Source organism: Lissotriton helveticus, chromosome 4_1 (assembly GCF_964261635.1).
Source record: "Lissotriton helveticus chromosome 4_1, aLisHel1.1, whole genome shotgun sequence".
NCBI lineage: Eukaryota > Metazoa > Chordata > Amphibia > Caudata > Salamandridae > Lissotriton > Lissotriton helveticus.
Genome location: NC_136063.1, coordinates 1083296843 through 1083317937, shown reverse-complemented (window position 1 = coordinate 1083317937; position 21095 = coordinate 1083296843). Strand labels below are relative to the sequence as shown.

Sequence of the window (21095 nt, the reverse complement as noted above, 5' to 3'; positions counted from 1 at the left end):
GACTATAGTCCGGAAAAATCATGATGTGCGAGTTCTCGAAGTTCAGTTCACCCGCCTTTCTGGCTTCACGGAGGATGAGGTCTCTGTCTGCGTAGTTCAGAAAGCGCGCAATGATCGGCCGCGGCCTCGCCCCCTCCGGTGGTCTTGCCAGCAGTGCCCTGTGCGCTCTTTCAATGACGAAACAGTTAGAGAACTGGGTATGTGGGAAGGTGGTACGCAGCCAGTCTTGAAGGAAGGCCGCCGTGCCTGTCCGTTCAATGCCCTCCCTAAAGCCCACGAAGCGGAGGTTATTCCGTCGCGCCCTATTCTCGGCGTCATCCACCCTCCAGAGCAATTGCCGGTGTGACGCCTGCAGTTCCGCCATTTCCCTGCGGAGGGTCGTGACGGAGTCTTCCGTTTCACTGATTCTGGATTCCGCTGTAGTCACCCTCTCCGTAAGGTTGCGAAAGTCCTGGCGCAACAACAGCACTTCGGATCCCACTTCGCCTATTTTAGTTTCCAGCGCTGCTTTGGAGTCTTTAATATCAATTCTGGAGGCCTGAATCGCCTCCAGGAGCACGGCCATATCAGCGTGTTTTTCCGGGGGATTCTGGGGCGGCTCTTTCTGCGATTTCGTCATAGTATAGTGTTCAATGGATTCTTGCCTAGCAGCTCGTGCAGGCAGATCCCGTTTCCCCATATCTCTCCACCGGTCAAATACAATGTTCAGGAGGGGGGGGACTGCACACTGGGCGGGGGTCAGGCCAAGAGACTCTCCCGCAGCGCGCCCGTCCTCCACACAGTGTCCGAGCACTAGGCACCACCGTTTAACGCAGCCGGGGGGGATCAGGGGTCAGGCAGGTGGGGAGGGCTCTCCACGGCAGACCTGCCCTCCAGCGGAATGAGCATACCTGGCAGCACTCACGGCGGAGCGCGGGGGGCCCTCGGGAGTCCAAGTCTGTTCCGGTAGCTGCAGGCTGTCTGTGGTGACCCAGGGTCCGGTACGTTGGGGGCCGCTGACTGATCAGGCCCCTCTCACCCCCACAGCGACGGGGCCTCCGTCACACTCCGGCTCGCCCCACCGCCCGCAGTCACGAGGGGGGGGGGGGGAGAGGAGAGGGGGGCAAGCGACGCTCTCCGCGGCCTCTTCGGCAGCACTGCCGAGCCCAGGTCCCGGCTCCCCTGCCTCGGGGCAGATTCCGCCACCAGGCCGATCTTCCACACCACCCAGGCAGGCACTCACCGGGTGTGGGGGGGCCGAGCGGGCGCCCGTTTCTGTCTCCGTCGGGTCTCCCCGTCTCTCGACGCCGTCCGCAGGCGGGCTCCGCAGGCCGGTGTGCCGCGGCTCAGCTCGGATCAGGGCTAGGCCGTTCGCGGCTCCACAGGCGCCATCTTGCCTGCGCAGCGCCGCTCCGAGCGCCGCTCCTTCCCTGGCAGTTTTCGGGCTTCTATCGGCAAATCACTCGGCTCTATCGCGGTCAGCACATCCGCAAAGCTGCCGGTGAAAGTTGCATAGTTTTTAACGAAGTTTGAGGTGGAAATGATCGCCGGAGTTATGCAGCGGGCCGGGAGCCGAGCCAAGTCTCACTCCTTCATGCCGCTGGCCACGCCCCCCACCCTTAGAGAATTCTTGATTCAGATTCTTGGCAAAAACTATCTTCACTTACACTGCAGCTCACTTACTCCTTCCCACGTACTAGGCTTAGGTCAGGTACACTGGGGTAGGCGTATCTTAGAAGCACCAGTTGAGTACGTTTAGTCATGGTTTTATCTATGTATATATTTTATCTATTTTAAACACCGTATGGCTTAGAAACCATACCATGCTTTTACAGTATTATTTCATAATACTCCTTTTACTGTACGCACTCTACTTTATAACAAGTATTGCAATTGTGGCAACTCACTTCTCTTGCATGAGAAAGAGGCTGTTCAATAAATAACCTCTTTTATTAAAAACGCCCGTCTCTCTATTTCTCTGCGCTTCTGGTGAAACTAAGCATGCACGATTGACTGAGTAAAATAGTTATCTATTGTTTACGCGACTCTGGAGATATACTCCTTATTCTGGAGGGAGCAAAGTTGTCATGTTTATGCGGTTGTCAGAAACTAATCCCTTCTTGTCTATTCAGGAAAGTTAACACCTTCCTGTTTACTCGAGAAAGTGTCTAGTGACCTCTGAGCTAGCTGGAATTCATAATTAAGTCTAACATATTCAATAGAGACATAGTCGACCTAAGTCCTACATCTCAACTATCGTTTATGTTATTCCAATGCGCAGAGCCTATTGGGAATATAGGAACTACACTACACTGCCACCAGACCCACAGTACATGTTATCTGTAAACGTCGTAGGTCCTGCATGACAGGGTACTTTTTGGGACTACACTACACAGCTCCAACAGGTAGGCACAGATTTGCACCATGTCAAAATGGTTCCAATCAAAGAGCTTGTCTGAGAATGAGTCAGGGGTGACTTTCACATGTTGATAGTAAACCCCAGCAAAGAAAGCAGATCTACCATTGTTTAGAGGTGGGTGACGACTGCCTGGGGTGAGCTCGCCTTCAGCAGCCAGTCATCAAGCAGCAGGAATAACAATCACAACCTACTTCTGATGCCAGGACCCTCTTGATGGCTCCCTTGACCAAAAGAGTTTGCACTTCCTGGTGCAACAAGGAGACATGGTCCGCCATCAGCAGATCTGGAAACGGTGGCATGGGGATAAGACAGCTAGGAGTAAGAGGGCGTAACCCCGCCCAACAATTTGGAGCACCTGGAGTCTGCCGTAATAGCTTGCCATTGGGGTAGGTGGTCCTGCCTCCAATAGTGTGTCTGTGTTATTGCAAGGGCATACTAAAAAGATTTTAAGGCTGAGGCTGCTGCGGGGGGCTATGAGGGGTGGCAGACTCTGCAGACCTCTGGCCTTGGTTCCCACTGGACTTGTGGGAACAACGTCTGTGGCCATGAAAAGGCTGGGAGGTGCATTGGCCTTGGGGCCTCTGTTGAAAAGGACATAGCTGAGCAATCACAGAAGTGGCAAAAGGAAGAGTGTGGCTGACGTGGGGCCATGATGAGCCTCAACAACTGGGTGGTGACTTTTTTCTCTTTGAAGCTCACAAGCGCTGAGTCTGCTTTGTCGCCAAAAAGGCAAGTGGCATCGAAGGGCATATCGATCAGGGATGCCTGGCCATCCCCAAAAAGCCGGATGACCTCAGCCAGGCGTTGCAGTGCAGCGCCACCGATGAAGCAATGGTCCTGCCATCAATTCTACTGTGTCCAGCCAGCATCTGATGGTGAACTTTGCTGTGTCCCTGCCATCAGCAATAGCCTGGTTCAGAATAGCTCTAGCCTCCTCTGAGTAGCCCTTGCATAACTGAGTCTCACACAGTGTAGCTATATATGTCCATGAGGCACATGCTGTTCACCCAAGGCAGTGCAAGGTTGGTAGAAGAAGAAATCCTCTTCCCAAAGGTATCAGCCTCTTGGATTTTCTGTCTAGTGGAGTCGAGGGAAAGTAGCGGGATTTACCCTGGACGTTGAGGCCTGCACCACAAGGCTCTCAGGGTTAAGGTTCAAGGTGAGGAAAGCTGGGACCCTTGGAGTGGGTTGGTGGTGACGTGCAATCACCCTGTGCAAGGGGGTGCCTGTGATGGGCTGGCCCTGGCCGGAGCAGGACATCAGAGAGGGTTTGTTAGAGAACAGTAAAGGTTTTCAGTGTGGGATAGCCCAGGCTGAAGCCCCTCTGTCAGTACATTAGCCTTGACTTCCACTGAAGGTCGAGGGCCACAGCCGCCCTGCTCACCAGCATAGCAAAAGATGCTCCCTCCTCTGTAGACACACTAGGAGGAGACACCAGGCCACTTGGGCCCCCTAGCTCCTTATACCTGTAATCATCATCCAGTAGGGCCAAATGATCTTCATAGGGGCCAGGGTCTCTGCCAAGGAAATAAGGCACTGTATCAGAATGGAGCGGACGCTTGGATCCCGTTGATTATGGATTCAGCACCGCCAAACCCTAGCGAAGGTAAATTCATGACCGGAGTCAGGTCAGATCTGGGAATGAAACCAGAAGGCCAGACCGGTGCTGAGAGAGAGCCTGTTTTAGAAGTGCACCTCCCAGAACCATGGGGCAGCCAAGGGCAGTCCAGAGGGGTCCTCACACCAAGATATGAAATACATGGCCTCATAAAACTCCATGAGTTGGGCAGGCGTCGCTTTGGCTACAGGAAGTTTAGGGAGGTGCAGGAAGAGCGCTTTAATTTGTGGTGTCGTTCCTGTGCCTCATCTGAGAACTTGGACCTATGGGGTGAAGTCAAAGAGCGTTCGACTTCTTAAATTACTTCTGTTTGTGGGAATTACCTGACAACCACATCGACCGTGACAACAACTGACTGGAATGACTCAGCGTGTGCGGGACCTTCCTCGCACCAGAACTTGGAGCGGTGCGGAGTCTTTTGATGAAGGGATGCCAGGAGCTTAGGCATAGATTCAACAAGGTAAAATCCGCTCGCAAAGGGGCAGATTCTCAGAATCTGCCCCTTTGCGACCGGTATTTTTGCATTTGGGATGCATCATCCCAAATGTAAAAATCTCAAATTAAGAAATCGCAAAATTGCGATTACTTGCATTTAAGGAATCTCAAATTGAGATTCCTTAAATGCAATGCATTAACGTTTAAAAATAGCGATTTCGCTAATAGGGCTCGCAAATTACCATGAAGTTGAACTTCATGGTAATTTGCAAAAACTTTAAAAAGTGCACTAAAGTGCTTTTTTAAAAGTTTCATGTTGCGCACACACATGCCCTTAGGGCATGTGTGTGCGCAACATATGTGCACAGATCAATATCCTTTGGACACCCCTGCACCCTTCAAATCGCATTCTCAATTTGCGATTCGCTAATTGCGATTCGCAAATTGAGAATGTCTTCCCATTCATTCCGATGAGCCTCTAGGCCCATAGGAATGAATGGGGAGGTATTCCTTAATTGCGACTCGCAATTTGCGAGTCGCAATTAAGGAATTTTAAGAAATCACAATTTTTTTTAGTGACTTCTTCATGCATTGCATTTTGCTATTCCTTAATAGCGAATGGTTGTTTTTCGCTATTAAGGAATAGCAAAATGGGTTCTTGATGCATCTGGGGGTTTGTCTACCGAATTGCCTTCAGATTCATAGTGTGGCAGTCGGGACAGTTCCTGAGGTTGTGGCCTGGCACCCCAGACAAACCAGTTGTGGGTCTGTCAGAGACATTTGTCTGAGACAGGCCCCACATGGTTTAAACACTGCTGGCTTTTTAGGGGACATACCTAGCTCACTAGGAGAAGAGAAAAAAAGACTGTAAAAAACAAAACAAAAAAATTGTCAAAATATACCTGGAGTAGCTCTTCTAGATCGGCACTGTTGGCGTGGAAAGAATATAACTGATGTCAGCGTGCTTGGGGGGGGGGGGGGGGGGGGGGGGGGCTATATAGTAACCGATGTCTACTATGCAGATGCAGAGCCGTTTGACATCACCTACCGACACAAAGGTATACTTCTCAGAATTTTCTATCTCGAGACATCTGGGGAATATTCCAAGGTATGGAATCTGAAGCTGAGTCTATCAGATGCATATACTTAATATTTGAGCTTCTGAAGCCTGGTTGAAGACAGTGCAGGTATCAAGGCAACAGCAAACATTCTGCTGGTAAGTTACCCAACATGCACTGGGACACAAAAGATGAGTGTGTAGAAAGTACTTTCATATCATTTCATAGTCCCTGCGGGAAATGGGAACTTGCAAAACACTAATATTCACCTGCCCCATTGCCTGTTTAGAAACATAATTTATCACTTTGTACGCAGACAACTTTTCTTATAATTTCTTACCAAACTGCTGTAGGGAGTACACAGAGTCTTGCATATGGATCCAAAACCGAAGCTTTCCAAGAGATATTTTGTCATATGAAACTGTGAGTGGTAACTCAGTTGTTGAACGGTTTATCATCTGAAATATAAATGACAAATGCATGATGTTTCATTATCAGAAAATTTAAAAAACCGAGTTATGGTGCAATCTATATAGGCGAACTACAGATTATATATATATATATATATATATATATATATATATATATATATATATATATATATATATATATATATATATATATATATATATATAAAATATCGCATTCATCAAACAGATAGAAATATTTGAAGCACATTAAAAAACGGACTTGAAATATAAAAACAGTTTAAAAAATGTCATTTCATAAATATATACACACAGAGGTTTCGGACCTTAAAATGATCTAAATCCAAGTTCACAATGGTTGCTATGCGATTATCACGGCTGAATTGTTGTTTGGTTGTAAAGTAATTCGTGTAAATACAATATATGTATGTTAAAATGTATATAATATATGCACATTTCATGATTCGCGATTACTTGTACCAGGAGTGAGTTACATACGTATATAATTGCAATATGTATTGAATGAGACCTCTCTTTGTAAATAATACACCACTCCAATATGGCGCTATGTAAAAGCTGATTAGCGTGTAGTCCTTCCTTGATTGCGATGAATTTGGTTTAAAATCATAACAGTGTTTGGTGGCCACCGACATCGAGAAAGGCTGAGTGCCAAAACGCGAGGGCGTCTGTCTGTGAATAAAGCAACCTTTTCTAAAAACGGCAAACCCGTGAGTGTGGGTAAATCTTCCGAAAATTGACAAGAATTGGAGCGCAATATATATATATAAATATATATATATATATATATATATATATATATATATATATAAAATATCGCATTCATCAAACAGATAGACACATTTGAAGCACATTAAAAACTGACTTGAAATATAATAACAGTTTAAAAAATTTCATTTCATAAATATATACACACAGAGGTTTCGGACCTTAAAATTATCTAAATCTAAGTTCACAATGGTTGCTATGCGATTATCATGCCAGAGATCATTCAATTTTAGCACTAGAGATCTTATGTACAAAATATATGGGTAGGGCCTCCTATGTGATTACTGACAAGGATGGTCTGCTCTTGTTAGACCTGACCGCTGCCACCAAAAAATTGGCTATGCTAAAAACTATGCACGTGGAACCCAACATTTGCAAATACATAAGGGCTGGCCTCACTTGTGCAAAGCCTGCTTCCCGGAGAATTGGTAGTAAAAAAAATTTCCGTGCAGCTGCAAACCTCTCACAAAACATTACACGGTGGAGAGTGTCCTGTGGCGAAAAACTATCACAAGTACAGGGAACACTTTCTTCCGGTTTCTCCCACTGCGGAAAATCCCCCAAAATAAAATGAATTAGATTAAGTCTAAACCTAACCAACAAAAAGCGGTGAAAATGGTTAGTGACTAACTTCAGGTAGGGTTCAATAAGTAGAGAAGTCTGCAGAATATACATTCTTCTAACCCCCGGTTTTCTAATCTCCTGTTCCTCCCTATTTTGCTGCGCCAGGTTAATGAAACTTTTTTTTACCCAGGCCAAGTCCTCTTTTTCTAGCTTTTCTGGGCAGGTAAACAAATCTGGGCGACCCAGTCTGGCACACGCCGCTCTAACGTAAGCCAGCCAGGGTATCCTGTCTGCCTTATCCAGTGCTAGGCAATCTTTCAGGATTGAATGATTTAGGGTAATCTCCTCATTAATCCATGTCTTCACCCAACAAGTGACCGGGGCCATATTTAAGTTATCAGCAATAAAACCAATACCTAGTTCTGCATGTACGGAAAGAGTAGGAGATGATTGTGGAACCGCCAGCAGGGACCTGAGGAACTTGTTTTCAACCACTTGAATTGTATTCATAGGGACATATCCCCAGACGTCCGACCCATATGAGGCAATCGCTAGGCACTTAGATTTATATATTTTAAGCATGGCCTCCATGGGCCTCGCTCCCAGCCTTTTTGAGAAACTTAGTAGTGCTGATGTGGATCTTAAAACAGCATTGCACTTCTGTTTCAATTGCGGGCCCCAGTTACCTTTCTCATCAAATAGTACCCCTAAGTAGGTAAATACTGGTACCCTTGTGACCTCTGCACCCATGCATGTAAAACTTCTCACCCTTAACTTCTTTCATGTGATACCTGCTACCATCACGTGCGATTTTTTGCTGTTGACTTTTAAGTCTGCATGAAGCTGCCAAAATGATCTAGCAGCCTCTGCAGGCCGATGCCTGTTCGAGCAAGTAAAACGGCGTCGTCCGCGTACAGGAGGGCCGGAACTCCCGCTCCTCCTATACGCGGAACGTCCGACGTTGCCCTAACTAGAGAGTCATCCAGGGTATTAATATACAAAGTGAAGAGGAGAGGGGCCAGAATACAGCCTTGTCTGACCCCTCTCCTCGAGCTAAAGGGACCAGTGCATCGGCCGTCTGATGTGGTCCTCACTTTGGCTGAGAGATCCTGATGGAGGTCACTAAGAAAGTTAACCAAAGATGCATCCATCCCCATGTTACGCAAACTGGCCCATAATTTCGACCGATTGACCAGGTCAAACGCCGAGGACAAATCCATAAAGCCTAGGTATAAATAGCCAGACTTTACAGAAGTATATTTCCCAGTGATGAGATACAAATTTAAGCATTGATCTATAGTTCCTCTGTGTTTTCTAAAACCATATTGGAGGTTAGAGAGAACCCCCCTAGCAGTTAGCCAATCCCCCAATTGTTTCAGAATGACTCTGCCCATGATTTTAACTGCAGAGTCTATCAGGGAGATTGGCCTGTAGCAGGCTGGGTCCCCTCTGCTCCCTTTCTTAAAAATCGGAACTATAACCGAGGTGGACCAGGAAGATGGAAAGCCTGCAAAAGCAGACGCATTAAAAACATTAGTCAGCACTTTTGCCCAAAACTGGGGGTACAAAATATAAAGATCTGTAGGCACCCCATCAGGGCCAGGCGCCTTATGATTGGCCATTTCCCTAATTGCCCTTTCTACGTCTGCCACGTGGAAAACAAACGGGGCAGAAGAATCAGTAGAGGCCTCACTCCCTTGGGTAGGCTCTATTTGATCAGTATCAGCGTAAATGTTTTTAAAATGTTGCAACCAGGTGTCGTCGGGTATTACACAGTCTGTGTCTCTCTTTTCGCCTTCTTTAAGGAAGGGCTGATTTATAATAGACCAGAACTTTCTACTGTCCCTTAGGACATCGACGGCTTGGAGATCATTCCAAGCTTCCTCTTTAATTGTCTGTTTCCGCCCACTAATGGCTAGTTTATATTCTTTACGCAATAGGGCAACCATACCCTTGTCTCTAGGCCTCATCTTAAGAGCTTCCAAGAGTGCATTGTGGGCCTTAGTACATGAATAATCAAACCATTTATAGGGCTTCTTGTGGTATGTTCTGTTAGCTGCCTGTAAATTCCCCGCTACTTGTTTACATAGGGCTTCGTAAGCTGTTATGATTTCCTCAGCTGGAGCGGAGACGTCCAGGCAGATGGCAAAGTTATCCTCTGCTACGAGGGCCAGATCTTCAAAGAAGGTTTCAGGGACCACAAGGTCCCATTTAATACGCCTGCCTTGGTCTGTTGTGGATATCCCCCGTGGAGCCCCACTTCCCTCGTGAGTAGCAAACAATCCCCTAGGCTCAATCTCCAGCATGACCGGGTTGTGATCACTAAATACTGATTCAACCACTCTATAGCCCAAGGACCTGCCCAGGATTAAAGGGGAGAAAAAGATGTAGTCAATCACCGTACATGATCCCTGACCTGTGAAAGTGGGGTCCCTTTCCTGCCCAGCCTCCCTGCCTGGTTCCAGTAAATTAAGGTTTGATAAGACCTCCTCCAAAGCTTCACCTTGTTTACTGTGTTCAAAGTGAGGAAGCCCCCCCACTCAGTGATCCTTCCTGGTCCTCCCTATAACAATCCCATGGACAAGGATGGATATTAAAATCACCCATTAGTATCTTCTCAGATACAGAGGTCTGGTTCACGATGTAGACTGACAAAAATTGGTCCAAGGAATTGAGGTGCGGCATATTACTGTCTCCTTCCCTTGCATTATAAAAGTTGATCAGCAAAAGTTTTGGCTGGTCCGGGACTGTCCATTCGAGGATCAGGTAGTTGGCCGAGGGGGTATCTATTCTTTTAAAGATGCCCGCTAGTTTTAATGAGATTAGGAAAAGAAGACCACCCCTAGATCTACCCACTGTTCCTACTGCTGCAGGTTTAACAAAGCTACAGTAACCGTCCAGGCTAAAACTATGTGAGGCATCCCATGTTTCCTGAATCGCCAAAATATCATACTGCCTAATAAACTGCAACCAGATTGGGTACAAACTTTTACTTCTGATACCTGCCACATTCCAGCTTAGCAATTTACATGAAGCCTTGATGCCAGGGTCTCCCATCTGCCTCCCCGGGCCACTGACGTCCACAGGTAGTCAGTCGTTTGTCTCCATCTGGGACAGAGGAGAGAAACGATTCGCTACACTTATGCCCGCCATTGGTTGGTACACCGTCGGTGGTATTGGGGTTGTCAATGTGTTGTCAGCCTTGCCCACCGGTAAAGGTAAGATAGAGGGTGTATTTTCAGGTCTCCCCGTCCGCCCCTTTTGCTGTCTAAAATGAGGAGTCCCCCAACCCCTTCCCTGTTGCATGTGCTTATAGGGCATGTGGGGGAATGCCCCCGCTACTTGCCGGGGAGAGTGAATAGGCCTTGCTGGGGGATAAAAGAATCCAAGTGGTAATGGTCTAATACCCCTAAAATCCAGATCGGAGTTATCCCAGAATAACCTCTGGGGACTCGTGTAGTTATTAAAATTAACGACCAAACAGTCGCCTTGGATGATTTTAGGGCGACGACCTACCCAACTGACCCTTCTTGCCATAATGATAGAATTTACAATATCATATCCACCGGTGCTATGTTGGCTGCACAATTCCCTTGCTAGGGTCATAAGGTCATGTGATGTCTCGTGGGAATACTCTCTTAAAGGGGGGACACCTGTGAAGACAGCCACCAGAGGAGCAGCCTCTGGAGGGAGCTCCAAAAAAGAGTTAGAGACAGCGTACCCTTCTGATAGGCTGACCTGTGTTTGAGCACCACTAGTGGGTAAAACAGGATTGAGGGTGACAGCTTCTTTCCCATTCGATTGAACCCCCTCTTGACCCACCATTAGAGTATTGCTATTAGTATTAGATAAAGACTGACCGGGGGTACTGTGTCCATAGTTGGCCTATTCGAGACAGGTGGGTAAGACATAGTACTACCCCCAACTCCCTCTAAATGTGAATTTAGTAAACGCTCAAATTTCTCACATTTAGACAATAACCCCGCTATACATGCGTTAAATGTATCCACAATGTCTGAGGCCATATTCACCAACACTGGTTCCAGTCTAGAAGTTAATGCCTCCTCAATAAGTTTCCCAATGTGAGCTTTAAAGCCTCGGAGTGATGGATGAGACGGACCCCTATGAGATTATATATATATATATATATATATATATATATATATATATATATATACCCCCTCCACAACGAAGATAGAAGAGGCCAGAGGGGAATCCTTTGGGAAGCATTTATTGCAGCAGAACAGCAAACAGTGGCGGCGAATGCATTTCGGCGTTCGGTGTGCCTTCCTCAGCGCCCTGCACCGAATGGAGTCCAATGTATTTTAATAGTCCTGTTTCTCTTTTAAGTATCAGAGACCAGTGAGCTCCTCCCCCAAGCATCGTAGGCTCACCTGTTGGATGTTGCATCCCTTAAGCAAACTCCAACTCCCAGCATGCATAATGTCTATGCACCCGGGTCGGCGGTGTGTGGGATTTTCATAAAATATGATGCGAGCTACACAGTTGTTGCAGGCTGTATTTCAAGATGACCCCATGCTCAGTTCTGGTAACATCAAACGCTACCTCAGGTCCCCTCGTGCTGCTCAGCCCTTCAGCCCAAGTCGGCAAATAAGTGGGGGCAGCCACGTGACTACATAGCACCCTTTTGGAGGTAAGTACCTCACTCCGCTCGAGCCTCCTGGACATCTTTGGCGGACACCGGATCATTCAATCCCTTGATGCAAAACTGCTGCTGAAAGCTGCGCTGTGCCAGTATTGTCCGGGTCACTCAGTGAGTAGGGCCATCTGTACTACGCTTCTGGCCGGCGTAGAAAATACGAACAAACCTCCCTCCACAACGAAGAAAGCAGAGGCCAGAGGGGAATCCTTTGGGAAGCATTTATTGCAGCAGAACAGCAAACAGTGGCGGCGAATGTATATATATATATATTCATTTGTATTTTATAGAGCGTGGATGTGAGAAGTTGGCCTGGTGTGTGATGTTCACTATTCTAGTGAGCACCTTGTACCAGTCCAAACAACCCTTATGGTGATTGGTTGTAAGTCAACCTTATAGACAAGCTATCCTAGGGGTAGCATGGACATAAGCAGTGTTAGGCTTAACTCGAAAGGGCATGTGAAGCCAGCTGTTTTACCATATGCAATCCCTTTAATACCAAATGAAGACACCACACAAGTTATATATTATAAAATATATGTATTTATTACTAGAATAATTCACTGTACTCTTTATGAGGACAGAAGCACACGCGTTAAACAAAGAACTTCATATAACATACAAAAGTTGCACAAATATGGATAGGCCCTGGTGGGCCCTAAAACCATATACTAAAATAGTGGTATAAGAACCACGTCACGAACAATGGTAAGGCCTAGGGCCTTGAGAATCGCTGGGGCTACACTGGACTAACAGAAGTTAGGACGGGAGCGGCCCACAGGATGCGGGTGCAGTGTCTAAATGCACACGCGTGCACCAATGCAAGTCAATGGCGCGTAAAAGTTACAAAGTTGCAGATTTGGAAGTCTTCCGACTGGACTAGAACTTAACCACTTAAAACTAGGACACTAGAGGTGTAAACCACTACAGGAGCACCGGAGTACTCGCGTTACCGCACCCACAGGAAGCGGGTGCATAGGTGTCAAAGTGCGTCTTCGTGGAGTTCTATGGAGCCTGGAGGTAAAGATGCTGCAGGCGGCCAGGAGAGAAGAGTCCGGTTGGATCCAAGGGTGGATCGAAGATGTAGAGTACCTGAAAGCAGAGGGGACAGAGTCTGGGTCACTAGCCAGAGACCAGGAAGGAACCAGGAAGGAACCAGGTGATGTCGGGCGCAATCAGGTAGTTGTCGTGAAGCTTGTCTCCGCTGCCACATGGACCCGGGGGCATCGACGATGACCAGGAGTCGGACACGGACTGTCCCACGAAGGTTCTCGCTGTCGGCGGTGTCGGCTTCCGGATTGGAGTCAACAGGCCTTAGCAAATGCAACCAACGCAGGAATCGATGATGGCTTCTGGATCAGACCAGCAAGGTCTGATGGGCTGCTCCTTTTCAGGGGAGCAAGGGCCAGTCTGGAGCAACCAGACCAGCGGTGTAAATTCGAAGGTTCGTCGTCACAGAGGCCACAAGCCAACGAGCAAGTGATCGAGCAGGAAAATGCAAAAGGGCCCCACGCAGCACTCGGTGAGTGTGGAGAGGTGATCTTCGGTGCAAAAGCGGTTCGGGCTTCTCAGTCCCCAATGCACAGCTTCGAGGGTGCCTCGGGAGCTGCACGGGAAGCACTTCGCAGGCTTTCCAAGATGGCGGGTCCCCCGTCTCACGTCTCCTCCACGGGTCTCAGCTTTGCTGTGGCTCGGGCTGTTGGATGTTTGGGAATCCGGTTCTTGTCGATCTCTGTCGCTCGAGCTCCGGCGGGAGCTGCAACAAAGCAAACCGTTGAGAGCTTGATGGTGCCTGCTTGCACAGGGTGGTCACTCCTTGACCACAAGGGAGATTCTCCAGTCTTCTACGTCGAGAAGGATGTCGAAGGGTCCAGAGTGTCGTATCAAAGTTTCAGTCAGGATTATCTAAAGTCTATGGACACAGCTCCTACCTTTATTCCAAATCAAGGGGCTGGATTACCTGCTAGGTCCCTCCTATGGGTGGGACCCAGGAAGGGGGTGGTTACACCCCTTTCCCTTTGTCCAGTTTCGCGCCAGAGCTGGGGCTGGAGTGCCCCAGCATCGGTTTGAACTGGGCTATGCATGGGACACTTGTGTGCCCCAGGCAGTGTCTAGTTTCACTACGCCCTCCCTGCCTCAATCCACTATCTCCTGTCTGGGGTGGTGTAACACCTCCCTGTGACAGGAAACCTTTTGTCCAGGCCTACCCTGCCGGAGTTTCGGTCAGCAGCATCCATTTTGTGATGCTGAGGTGCTGGTTAGTTTTAACCGCGTTTACTGTTAGCAACATGTCTTCTCCCTCTAGAAGGGTGGAATGCTACCCCCGTCGCCAGAATTGGCGAGGTGGTAGTATTCCAAAGCGTATGACACCTTACACGACATGTTTTGATAAAGCCAAACCAAAGATAGCATCTAACCGCGAGGATTATAATGCACTTAAGAGTATATGGTATGGCAATACCCTGGAACAGCTATAAGGACATGGTTCCGAAAGCTGCAGACAGGCTCAGCTCATGCTACAGCACCATCTCACATAAAACCAAGCACTCTGCCTCCAGGATTGTTAAGGCCTGCCATAGGAGTGACTTATAGGTTTATATGTGTCCAGATATAGGTTAAGACATAGGTATACTATATCTAAGAAAGGGGTGATTACACGACCTTGCTCCAGCTGAGTGATCAGTCAGTTGTGTCAGTTTGGATGGCCAGCCAGTGGTGGCAAAAGATATGCTGCAGCCCCTGGTAGGCCTTGGATGCACCTATGCCCTGGGTACCTATAGTAAACTGTACAGGGGGTCATAAGGTGATCCAATCACAATTGGTGATGTACCTAAAGTACATGGTTGTGAATTTAGAAAGAGAACAGCAGGGCTGTGGGTCTGATTAGCAGGCCCACAGCCACATTAAATCGAAAACCAGTGAAGCAAAAAGTGGGATGACCATAGGAAAGCAGACCCTACTCTCCTACATAAACCCCCCCCCCCCCAAATGCAGGGAAATTAAACTTAACCTTGACCAGATAAGTCTTCATGTTCTAAGTGGAAGTACCTGGAGAGACCATCTGCATTGCCATGGTCAGTCACTGGTCTGTGCTCCACTGTAAAGTTCACCCCCTGTAGGGAAATGGACCACCTGAGTAGTTTGGGATTTTCACCCTTCATTTGATTTAGCCACAAAAGGGGCTTATGGTCGGTCTGAATCTTGAAGTGAGTGCCAAACAAGTATGGTCTCAACTTCTTCAGGGCCCAAACCACAGCAAAGGCCTCCCTCTCAATAGCTGACCAACGTTTCTCTCTAGGGGGTCAGCCTTCTGCTAATAAAAGCAATGGGCTGGTCTTGACCATCTACATTAAGCTGTGAAAGCACAGCTCCCAACCCAGAAGCATCTGTTTGGACAATAAACTCTTTGGAGTAGTCAGGACTCTTTAAGATAGGTGCAGAGCACATGGCCTTCTTCAGGTCATCAAATGCCTTTTGATAGCTAACTGCCCCCTGAACGTTTTTTGGCATCTTCTTGGATGTCAGATCATTTAGTGGTGTCACAATGGACCCATAATTCTTTACAAATTTTCTGTAGTACCCAGACAGGCCCAAGAAAGCTCTGACCTGTGTCTAGGTGGTTGGAGGAGCCCAGTGCTGTATGGTCTGGATCTTACACTTCAGTGGATGAACCTGACCCCCACCTACAAGGTGGCCCAGGTACACAACCTTACTCTGCCCTATCTGGCACTTTGTGGCTTTGATAGTCAGGCCTGCCTTTTGCAGGGCCTCTAAAACCTTCTTCAGGTGGATCAGGTGATCCTTCGAGGTGGAGCTGAAGACAGCAATATCATCAAGATAAGCTGCACAAAAGTCATCCAACCCAGAAAGGACTTGGTTCACCAACCTTTGGAAAGTGGCAGGTGCATTCTTCAAACCAAAGGGCATCACCACAAACTGATAATGACCTCCAGGGGTTGAGAAAGCTGTTTTGGCCGTAGACTCCTCAGCTAACCTGATTTGCCAATAGCCAGCTGTCAAATCAAATGTGCTCAGAAATTTGGCAGAAGCCAATCTATCAATGAGCTCCTCTGCTCTTGGAATGGGGTGAGCATCTGTCCTAGTAACAGCATTGAGACCTTTATAGTCCACACAGAACCTCATCTCTTTCTTTTCATCTTGTGTGTGAGGTTTTGGTACAAGGACTACTGGGCTGGCCCAGGGGCTCTCTGATGGCTCAATCACTCCCAACTCCAACATAATCTGCACCTCAGTCTTTATACAATCCCTGACATGGTCAGGTTGCCTGCAGATTTTATTCTTCAGAGGCAGACTGTCACCAGTGTCCACCTCATGGGTGCACCAGTTAGTTTGACTGGGTGTTAATGAAAACCTATATCTGTGAGCCTGCAGAACTTGTCTGCAGTCCTATTGCTCCTGGTCAGAGAGGCTGCCTGCCAAGGCTACTCCATCCACTGAACCATCCTCAGGGTTTTGGGATAACAGGTCTGGGAGTGGGTTACTCTCTTCCTCGTGGTCCCCATCTGTAGCTATGAGCAAGCCCATGTCTGCCCTGTCCACATATGCCTTCAATCTGTTGACATGGAGCACCCTGTGGGGGCTCCTAGGGGTGCCAAGGTCCACCAAGTAGGTGACCTCTCCCTTTTTCTCAATTATGGTGTGGGGTCCAGACCATGTGTCTTGGAGGGCTGCTGGGGCCATTGGCTCCAACACCCAAACCTTCTGCCCTGGCTGGTACTCAGTCAGCACAGCCTTTTGGTCATGCCAAGCTTTCTGGAGTTCTTGGCTGGCCTCAAAGTTTTTGGAAGCCTTCTCCATGTATTCAGCAATCCTGGAGCGGAGACCAAGTACATAGTCCACTATGTCAAGTTTAGGCTTTTTGAGAGATAACTCCCATCCTTCCTTCACAAGACACAGGGTGCCCAAACAAAAGCTAAAAAGGGCTGTAGCCAACCCCCTTTTGTGGGACCTCTCTGTAAGCAAACAGAAGGCAGGGTAAAAGGATGTCCCATCTTCGCCTAAGCTTTTCAGGTAACCCTTTTATCATCCGTTTTAGGGTCTTGTTGAACCTTTCAACAAGCCCATTGCACTCTGGATGGTAGGGTGTGGTGAACTTATAGTTTACTCCACACTCTTTCCACATTGCTTTTAAGTATCCAGACAAAAAGTTGGTACCGCTGTCTGAAAGTACCTCCTTTGGAAAGCCCACTCTGGAGAAAACTCCAAGTAGGGCCCTTGCCACAACAGGAGCTGTTGTGGTCCTCAGGGGAATAGCCTCTGGATACCTGGTGGCATGATCCACTACCACCAGTATAAATCTGTGCCCAGATGCTGTTTGGGGATCCATTGGTCCAACAATGTCTATCCCAACTCTCTCAAAGGGTACCCCCACCACAGGTAGTGGTATAAGGGGGCCTTTGTGGTTCCACCTGACTTGCCACTGGCTTGGCAGGTTTCACAGGAGCGACAAAACTCCTTGGTATCTTCTGACATATGAGGCCAGTGAAAGTGAGGGACAAGCCTGTCCCAAGTCTTGTTCTGGCCTAAGTGTCCTGCTAGAGAAATTTCACGGGCCAAGGTTAGAAGGAAGCCCCTAAATTGCAGAGGTATAACCAACCTCCTGGTAGCACCAGGCTTGGGGCCTCTAGCCTCTGAATAAAGGAGCCCATCATCCCAATATACTTTATGGGTACCTTGAGCATTCCCGGCCGCCTCAGCAGCAGCCTGCTGTCTGAGGGGTTCAAGAGAAGGACAAGTTAACTGAGCCTGCCCCAGATCTGCCCTTGAGGGTCCCCCTGTCCCCAGACACTCAACCTGATCAGGTTCAAACTCTTCCAGGACAGTCTCCTCTTGGATCACAGAATCATCCTCCTGAGAGGGCTGATCCTCAACCTGGGGCAAAGTGGAAGGCACTGCCTTAACCCTCTTGCTCTTGAGTTGTGTCTGGTCTATAGTTTCAAGATCCAGCACAGGTTCAGGTAGGCACTTCTTGGCCTGGGACCTGGTTACAGCAAGGACATGTGCTGAAATACCTAGCATCTCTGCATGAGTCCCATACTCCACTTCTGACCATACTGAGTCCTCTAGATCATTGCCCAAAAGACATTCAACTGGGAGGTCTACACTTACCACAACTCTTTTGAGGCCAGTTACCCCTCCCCAGGAGAAATTAACAACCGCCACACTATGAGTAGTAGTGACATTGCTAGCATTGGTCACTAGGTAATTATCACCCAGTACAATTTGTCCAGGGTCCACAAAGTTAGGTGTCACCATAGTGACACTGGCACATGTGTCCCTGTAGGCCTGAGCCACTTTATCATTTATCAAAGGTGTCTGCCTGTACTTGCCCAAAGTATTGGGGCTCACAGTAGTGGACATAGCCATGTCCACATCACAGATCAGAACAGCTTGAGTAGGGATCCTGACTAGGCCAGAATCCATCCCAGTACCCATGGTTAACCCCACTATAGCCTTTGTTAGACCCGATATCATTGGCGTGAGTCTCCCTTCCATTTTTGACGGATTGCCTCCTCTGTTTTGACATATTTTTGCTGGTTGTATGTTTTGGGTCCTATGCCACTGCTAATCAGTGACACAGTGCAAGTGCTCCCTATGTTAAATTGATATACTGATTGGATTCCATGACTGGCTTATTTGATCTACTGTCAGCCCCTAGTACAGTGCACCAGATGTGCCCAGGGCTTGTAGAGCAAATGCTGCTGGTGGGCTTGCAGCACTGGTTGTGCCACCCACAGAAGCAGCTTGTAAAGTGTCTCAGGCCTGCCATTGCAAGGCCTGTGTGTAGTCTGTGACTACCATGTCGACTTGGTCATGTGCACCCACTTGCCAGTCCCTAAACCTTCCCTTTGCTTCATATTAGACACCCCTATGGTAGGCCCAAGGGTAGGGTGCATTGTAAGTATAAGGTAGGACATGCTCTGATGTGTGTAGCATGTTCTAATAGTGAATGACAGCCATTTTCGTTTTTCACTATTGAAGGCTACCTGTTCTCATAGATTAGAATGGGCAGTGAAGATTGTTACATCCCTACAATCCTAACTGACTCAGGGAACATGGTAGAAATTTGAGTTTAGTATTCCTGAACTCAGAATAATAAAATACATCTTTTAGTAAAGTTTATTTTAATATTCTGTGTTTGTAAATACCACTTTTAGAAAGTAGGTATTTGCTTGCCTAACCATTTGAGACCGCCTCTGCTGACTTGTGTATTCCTTGTCTGGGTTTGTGTGTGACAGGGCTGGGGTAATTCCAGGAGACAGTCTGGGACAGCCCAGTGGTGATTAGGGAGATTTATATCCAGATGGGAGTGGGAGAGTGCACCTGGGACCTGAATAGGGCTAGGCCTTCCCTCCACAATGCTGGCTCCACCCCATGTGGCTTGTCTGATTTCTCTGCCCTGTACAGTGAAAGGAGAAGGGGAATCCTGTCAACAGAGTACTCCAGAGCTGCATCTTCCCTCCCCTGTGCTGGCTCCACCTCCTGTGGGGCGTCTGATGTTTCTGCCCTGCACAGTGAAAGGAAGAGAAGAGTCATGTAAACACAGTGCTCAGGAACTGGTTTAAACTAGGCAGAGGCTTCTTGTACTACCTTCAGAGTACAAAGGATTGTTTGGTATAAATATTGGGACCCAGTCCCACAGACTTTAGATCACTTCTGGAACAAGAAACCTTTCTGCCAAGGAGAAGAACCAAGGAAGCTGCAGGAGTTTGGACTGCCCCTCTGCCAGTGTGCTGTTTGCTGGGTTGGCCTGCAGTGGTTGCTTCATTGACAAGGGAAAGGAGAAGGAACTTTGTAAGGACTTTCATCTACAGAATTTCCTCCAAGGGCTTGAACTGTGCTTGCCTCCTGCTAAAGTCTCAGGGCCAAAAGACTTCACCTCCAGCTCCCTCCTGAATTTCCTTGCTGGGAATTCTGACTCCAGTCAATTGCATGCCGCTGGGAGCTGGAACGCATCGAGAAGAAGCGTGTCCCCGCCGCAGCTGAAATCATCGCAATGCCGGAGAAGCGAGTTTGTCGCATCTCCCTGGAAGCGTGTGTTCATCGAAGCTGTCTGCTGTCGCATCGCCGGAGAAGCGCGACGCATCGAGAGAGCTGTCATCGCATCACCCGAGAAGCGCATCACAGGGCCTGTCGCGGCTCCAAAGTACAGAGTCGTCGCAAGGCTGCCAGGGCGTGATCGCATCGTCATCGCCACATCAAGGGCGCCATCTTCTCGCATCGCAACTGGATCATCGCATTGGCATCGCATCAAGGCGCCATCTTGCGCCCCGCAACAGTTGAAGAATCCACGCATCACCTCCGCAGCGCTAAGGCTCACGACGAGTCCCCTACTCTGCGCAAGCATTGAGGAAGGACGCAATCGTTCCCCCGGGTCACGGAACCGACGCATTTCCCCTTTTGCGAGCCTTTTGTTCACTTTGCGTGCCGCATCCAAGAACTTTGTTGAAAACTTTGTCGCATTTACCATCAACTTGAATTAAGAGACTTTTATCATCTTTTAAGTAACCTTTAGTATAGTATTGTGGATTTTTGTCATTTGTGGTCTTGTGTTTAAGTCTATATAAAGAAGATCTATTTTTATAAAACCTGTGTTGTGTCCATCTGTAGTGTTATCACTGTATTACTGTGTATATTCACAAATGCTTAACACACTGCCTCTGAGATAAGCCTGTCTGCTCGTGCCAAGCTACCAAGGGGGTGAGCAGGGGTTATTAAAGAGAGTAATCCCCTTGTCCTGACTTAGAAGTAAAGGTCCCTATTTGGACAAAGGTGATAACCATTGCCAACTAGAGACCCCCAGATCTAACAGCCTTGGGTTGTGCACTACCACTGCTGACTGTACTAGAGGGTGCAGGTGCCTTAGGGGCTGCAGTGGCAGGGGCTGTACCTTTCTTAGTGCACTCACTAAACCAGTGAGAGGCTGATTTACAGTAATTACACCACGGTTTCTTTGGGCTATCATTCTTCTTTTTCTTTCCAGTTTGGGACCCCCCCTCATTAGATGTATTTTGGGGGCCTGAAGAAGACTTCTGGTCTTTTTGTTTTTGATCTCAACCCTTCTGATCTGCCTTTTTCTGATCACCTCCATGGTTCTGGGGTTTCTGCTTAACCCTGGTTTTGACCC

General features: G+C 48.0%; 1 protein-coding gene across 1 annotated transcript in view; it reads right to left on the bottom strand.

The window, feature by feature from the left end:
• The window catches only part of CLPTM1L (CLPTM1 like), a 1937019-nt gene that overhangs the window by 1446056 nt on the left and 469868 nt on the right, over nucleotides 1-21095 (bottom strand). Inside the window, exon 6 of the mRNA XM_078687677.1 lies at nucleotides 5850-5967. Coding sequence (XP_078543803.1) covers nucleotides 5850-5967 — 118 coding nt within the window. The remainder of the gene's footprint in view (nucleotides 1-5849; nucleotides 5968-21095) is intronic.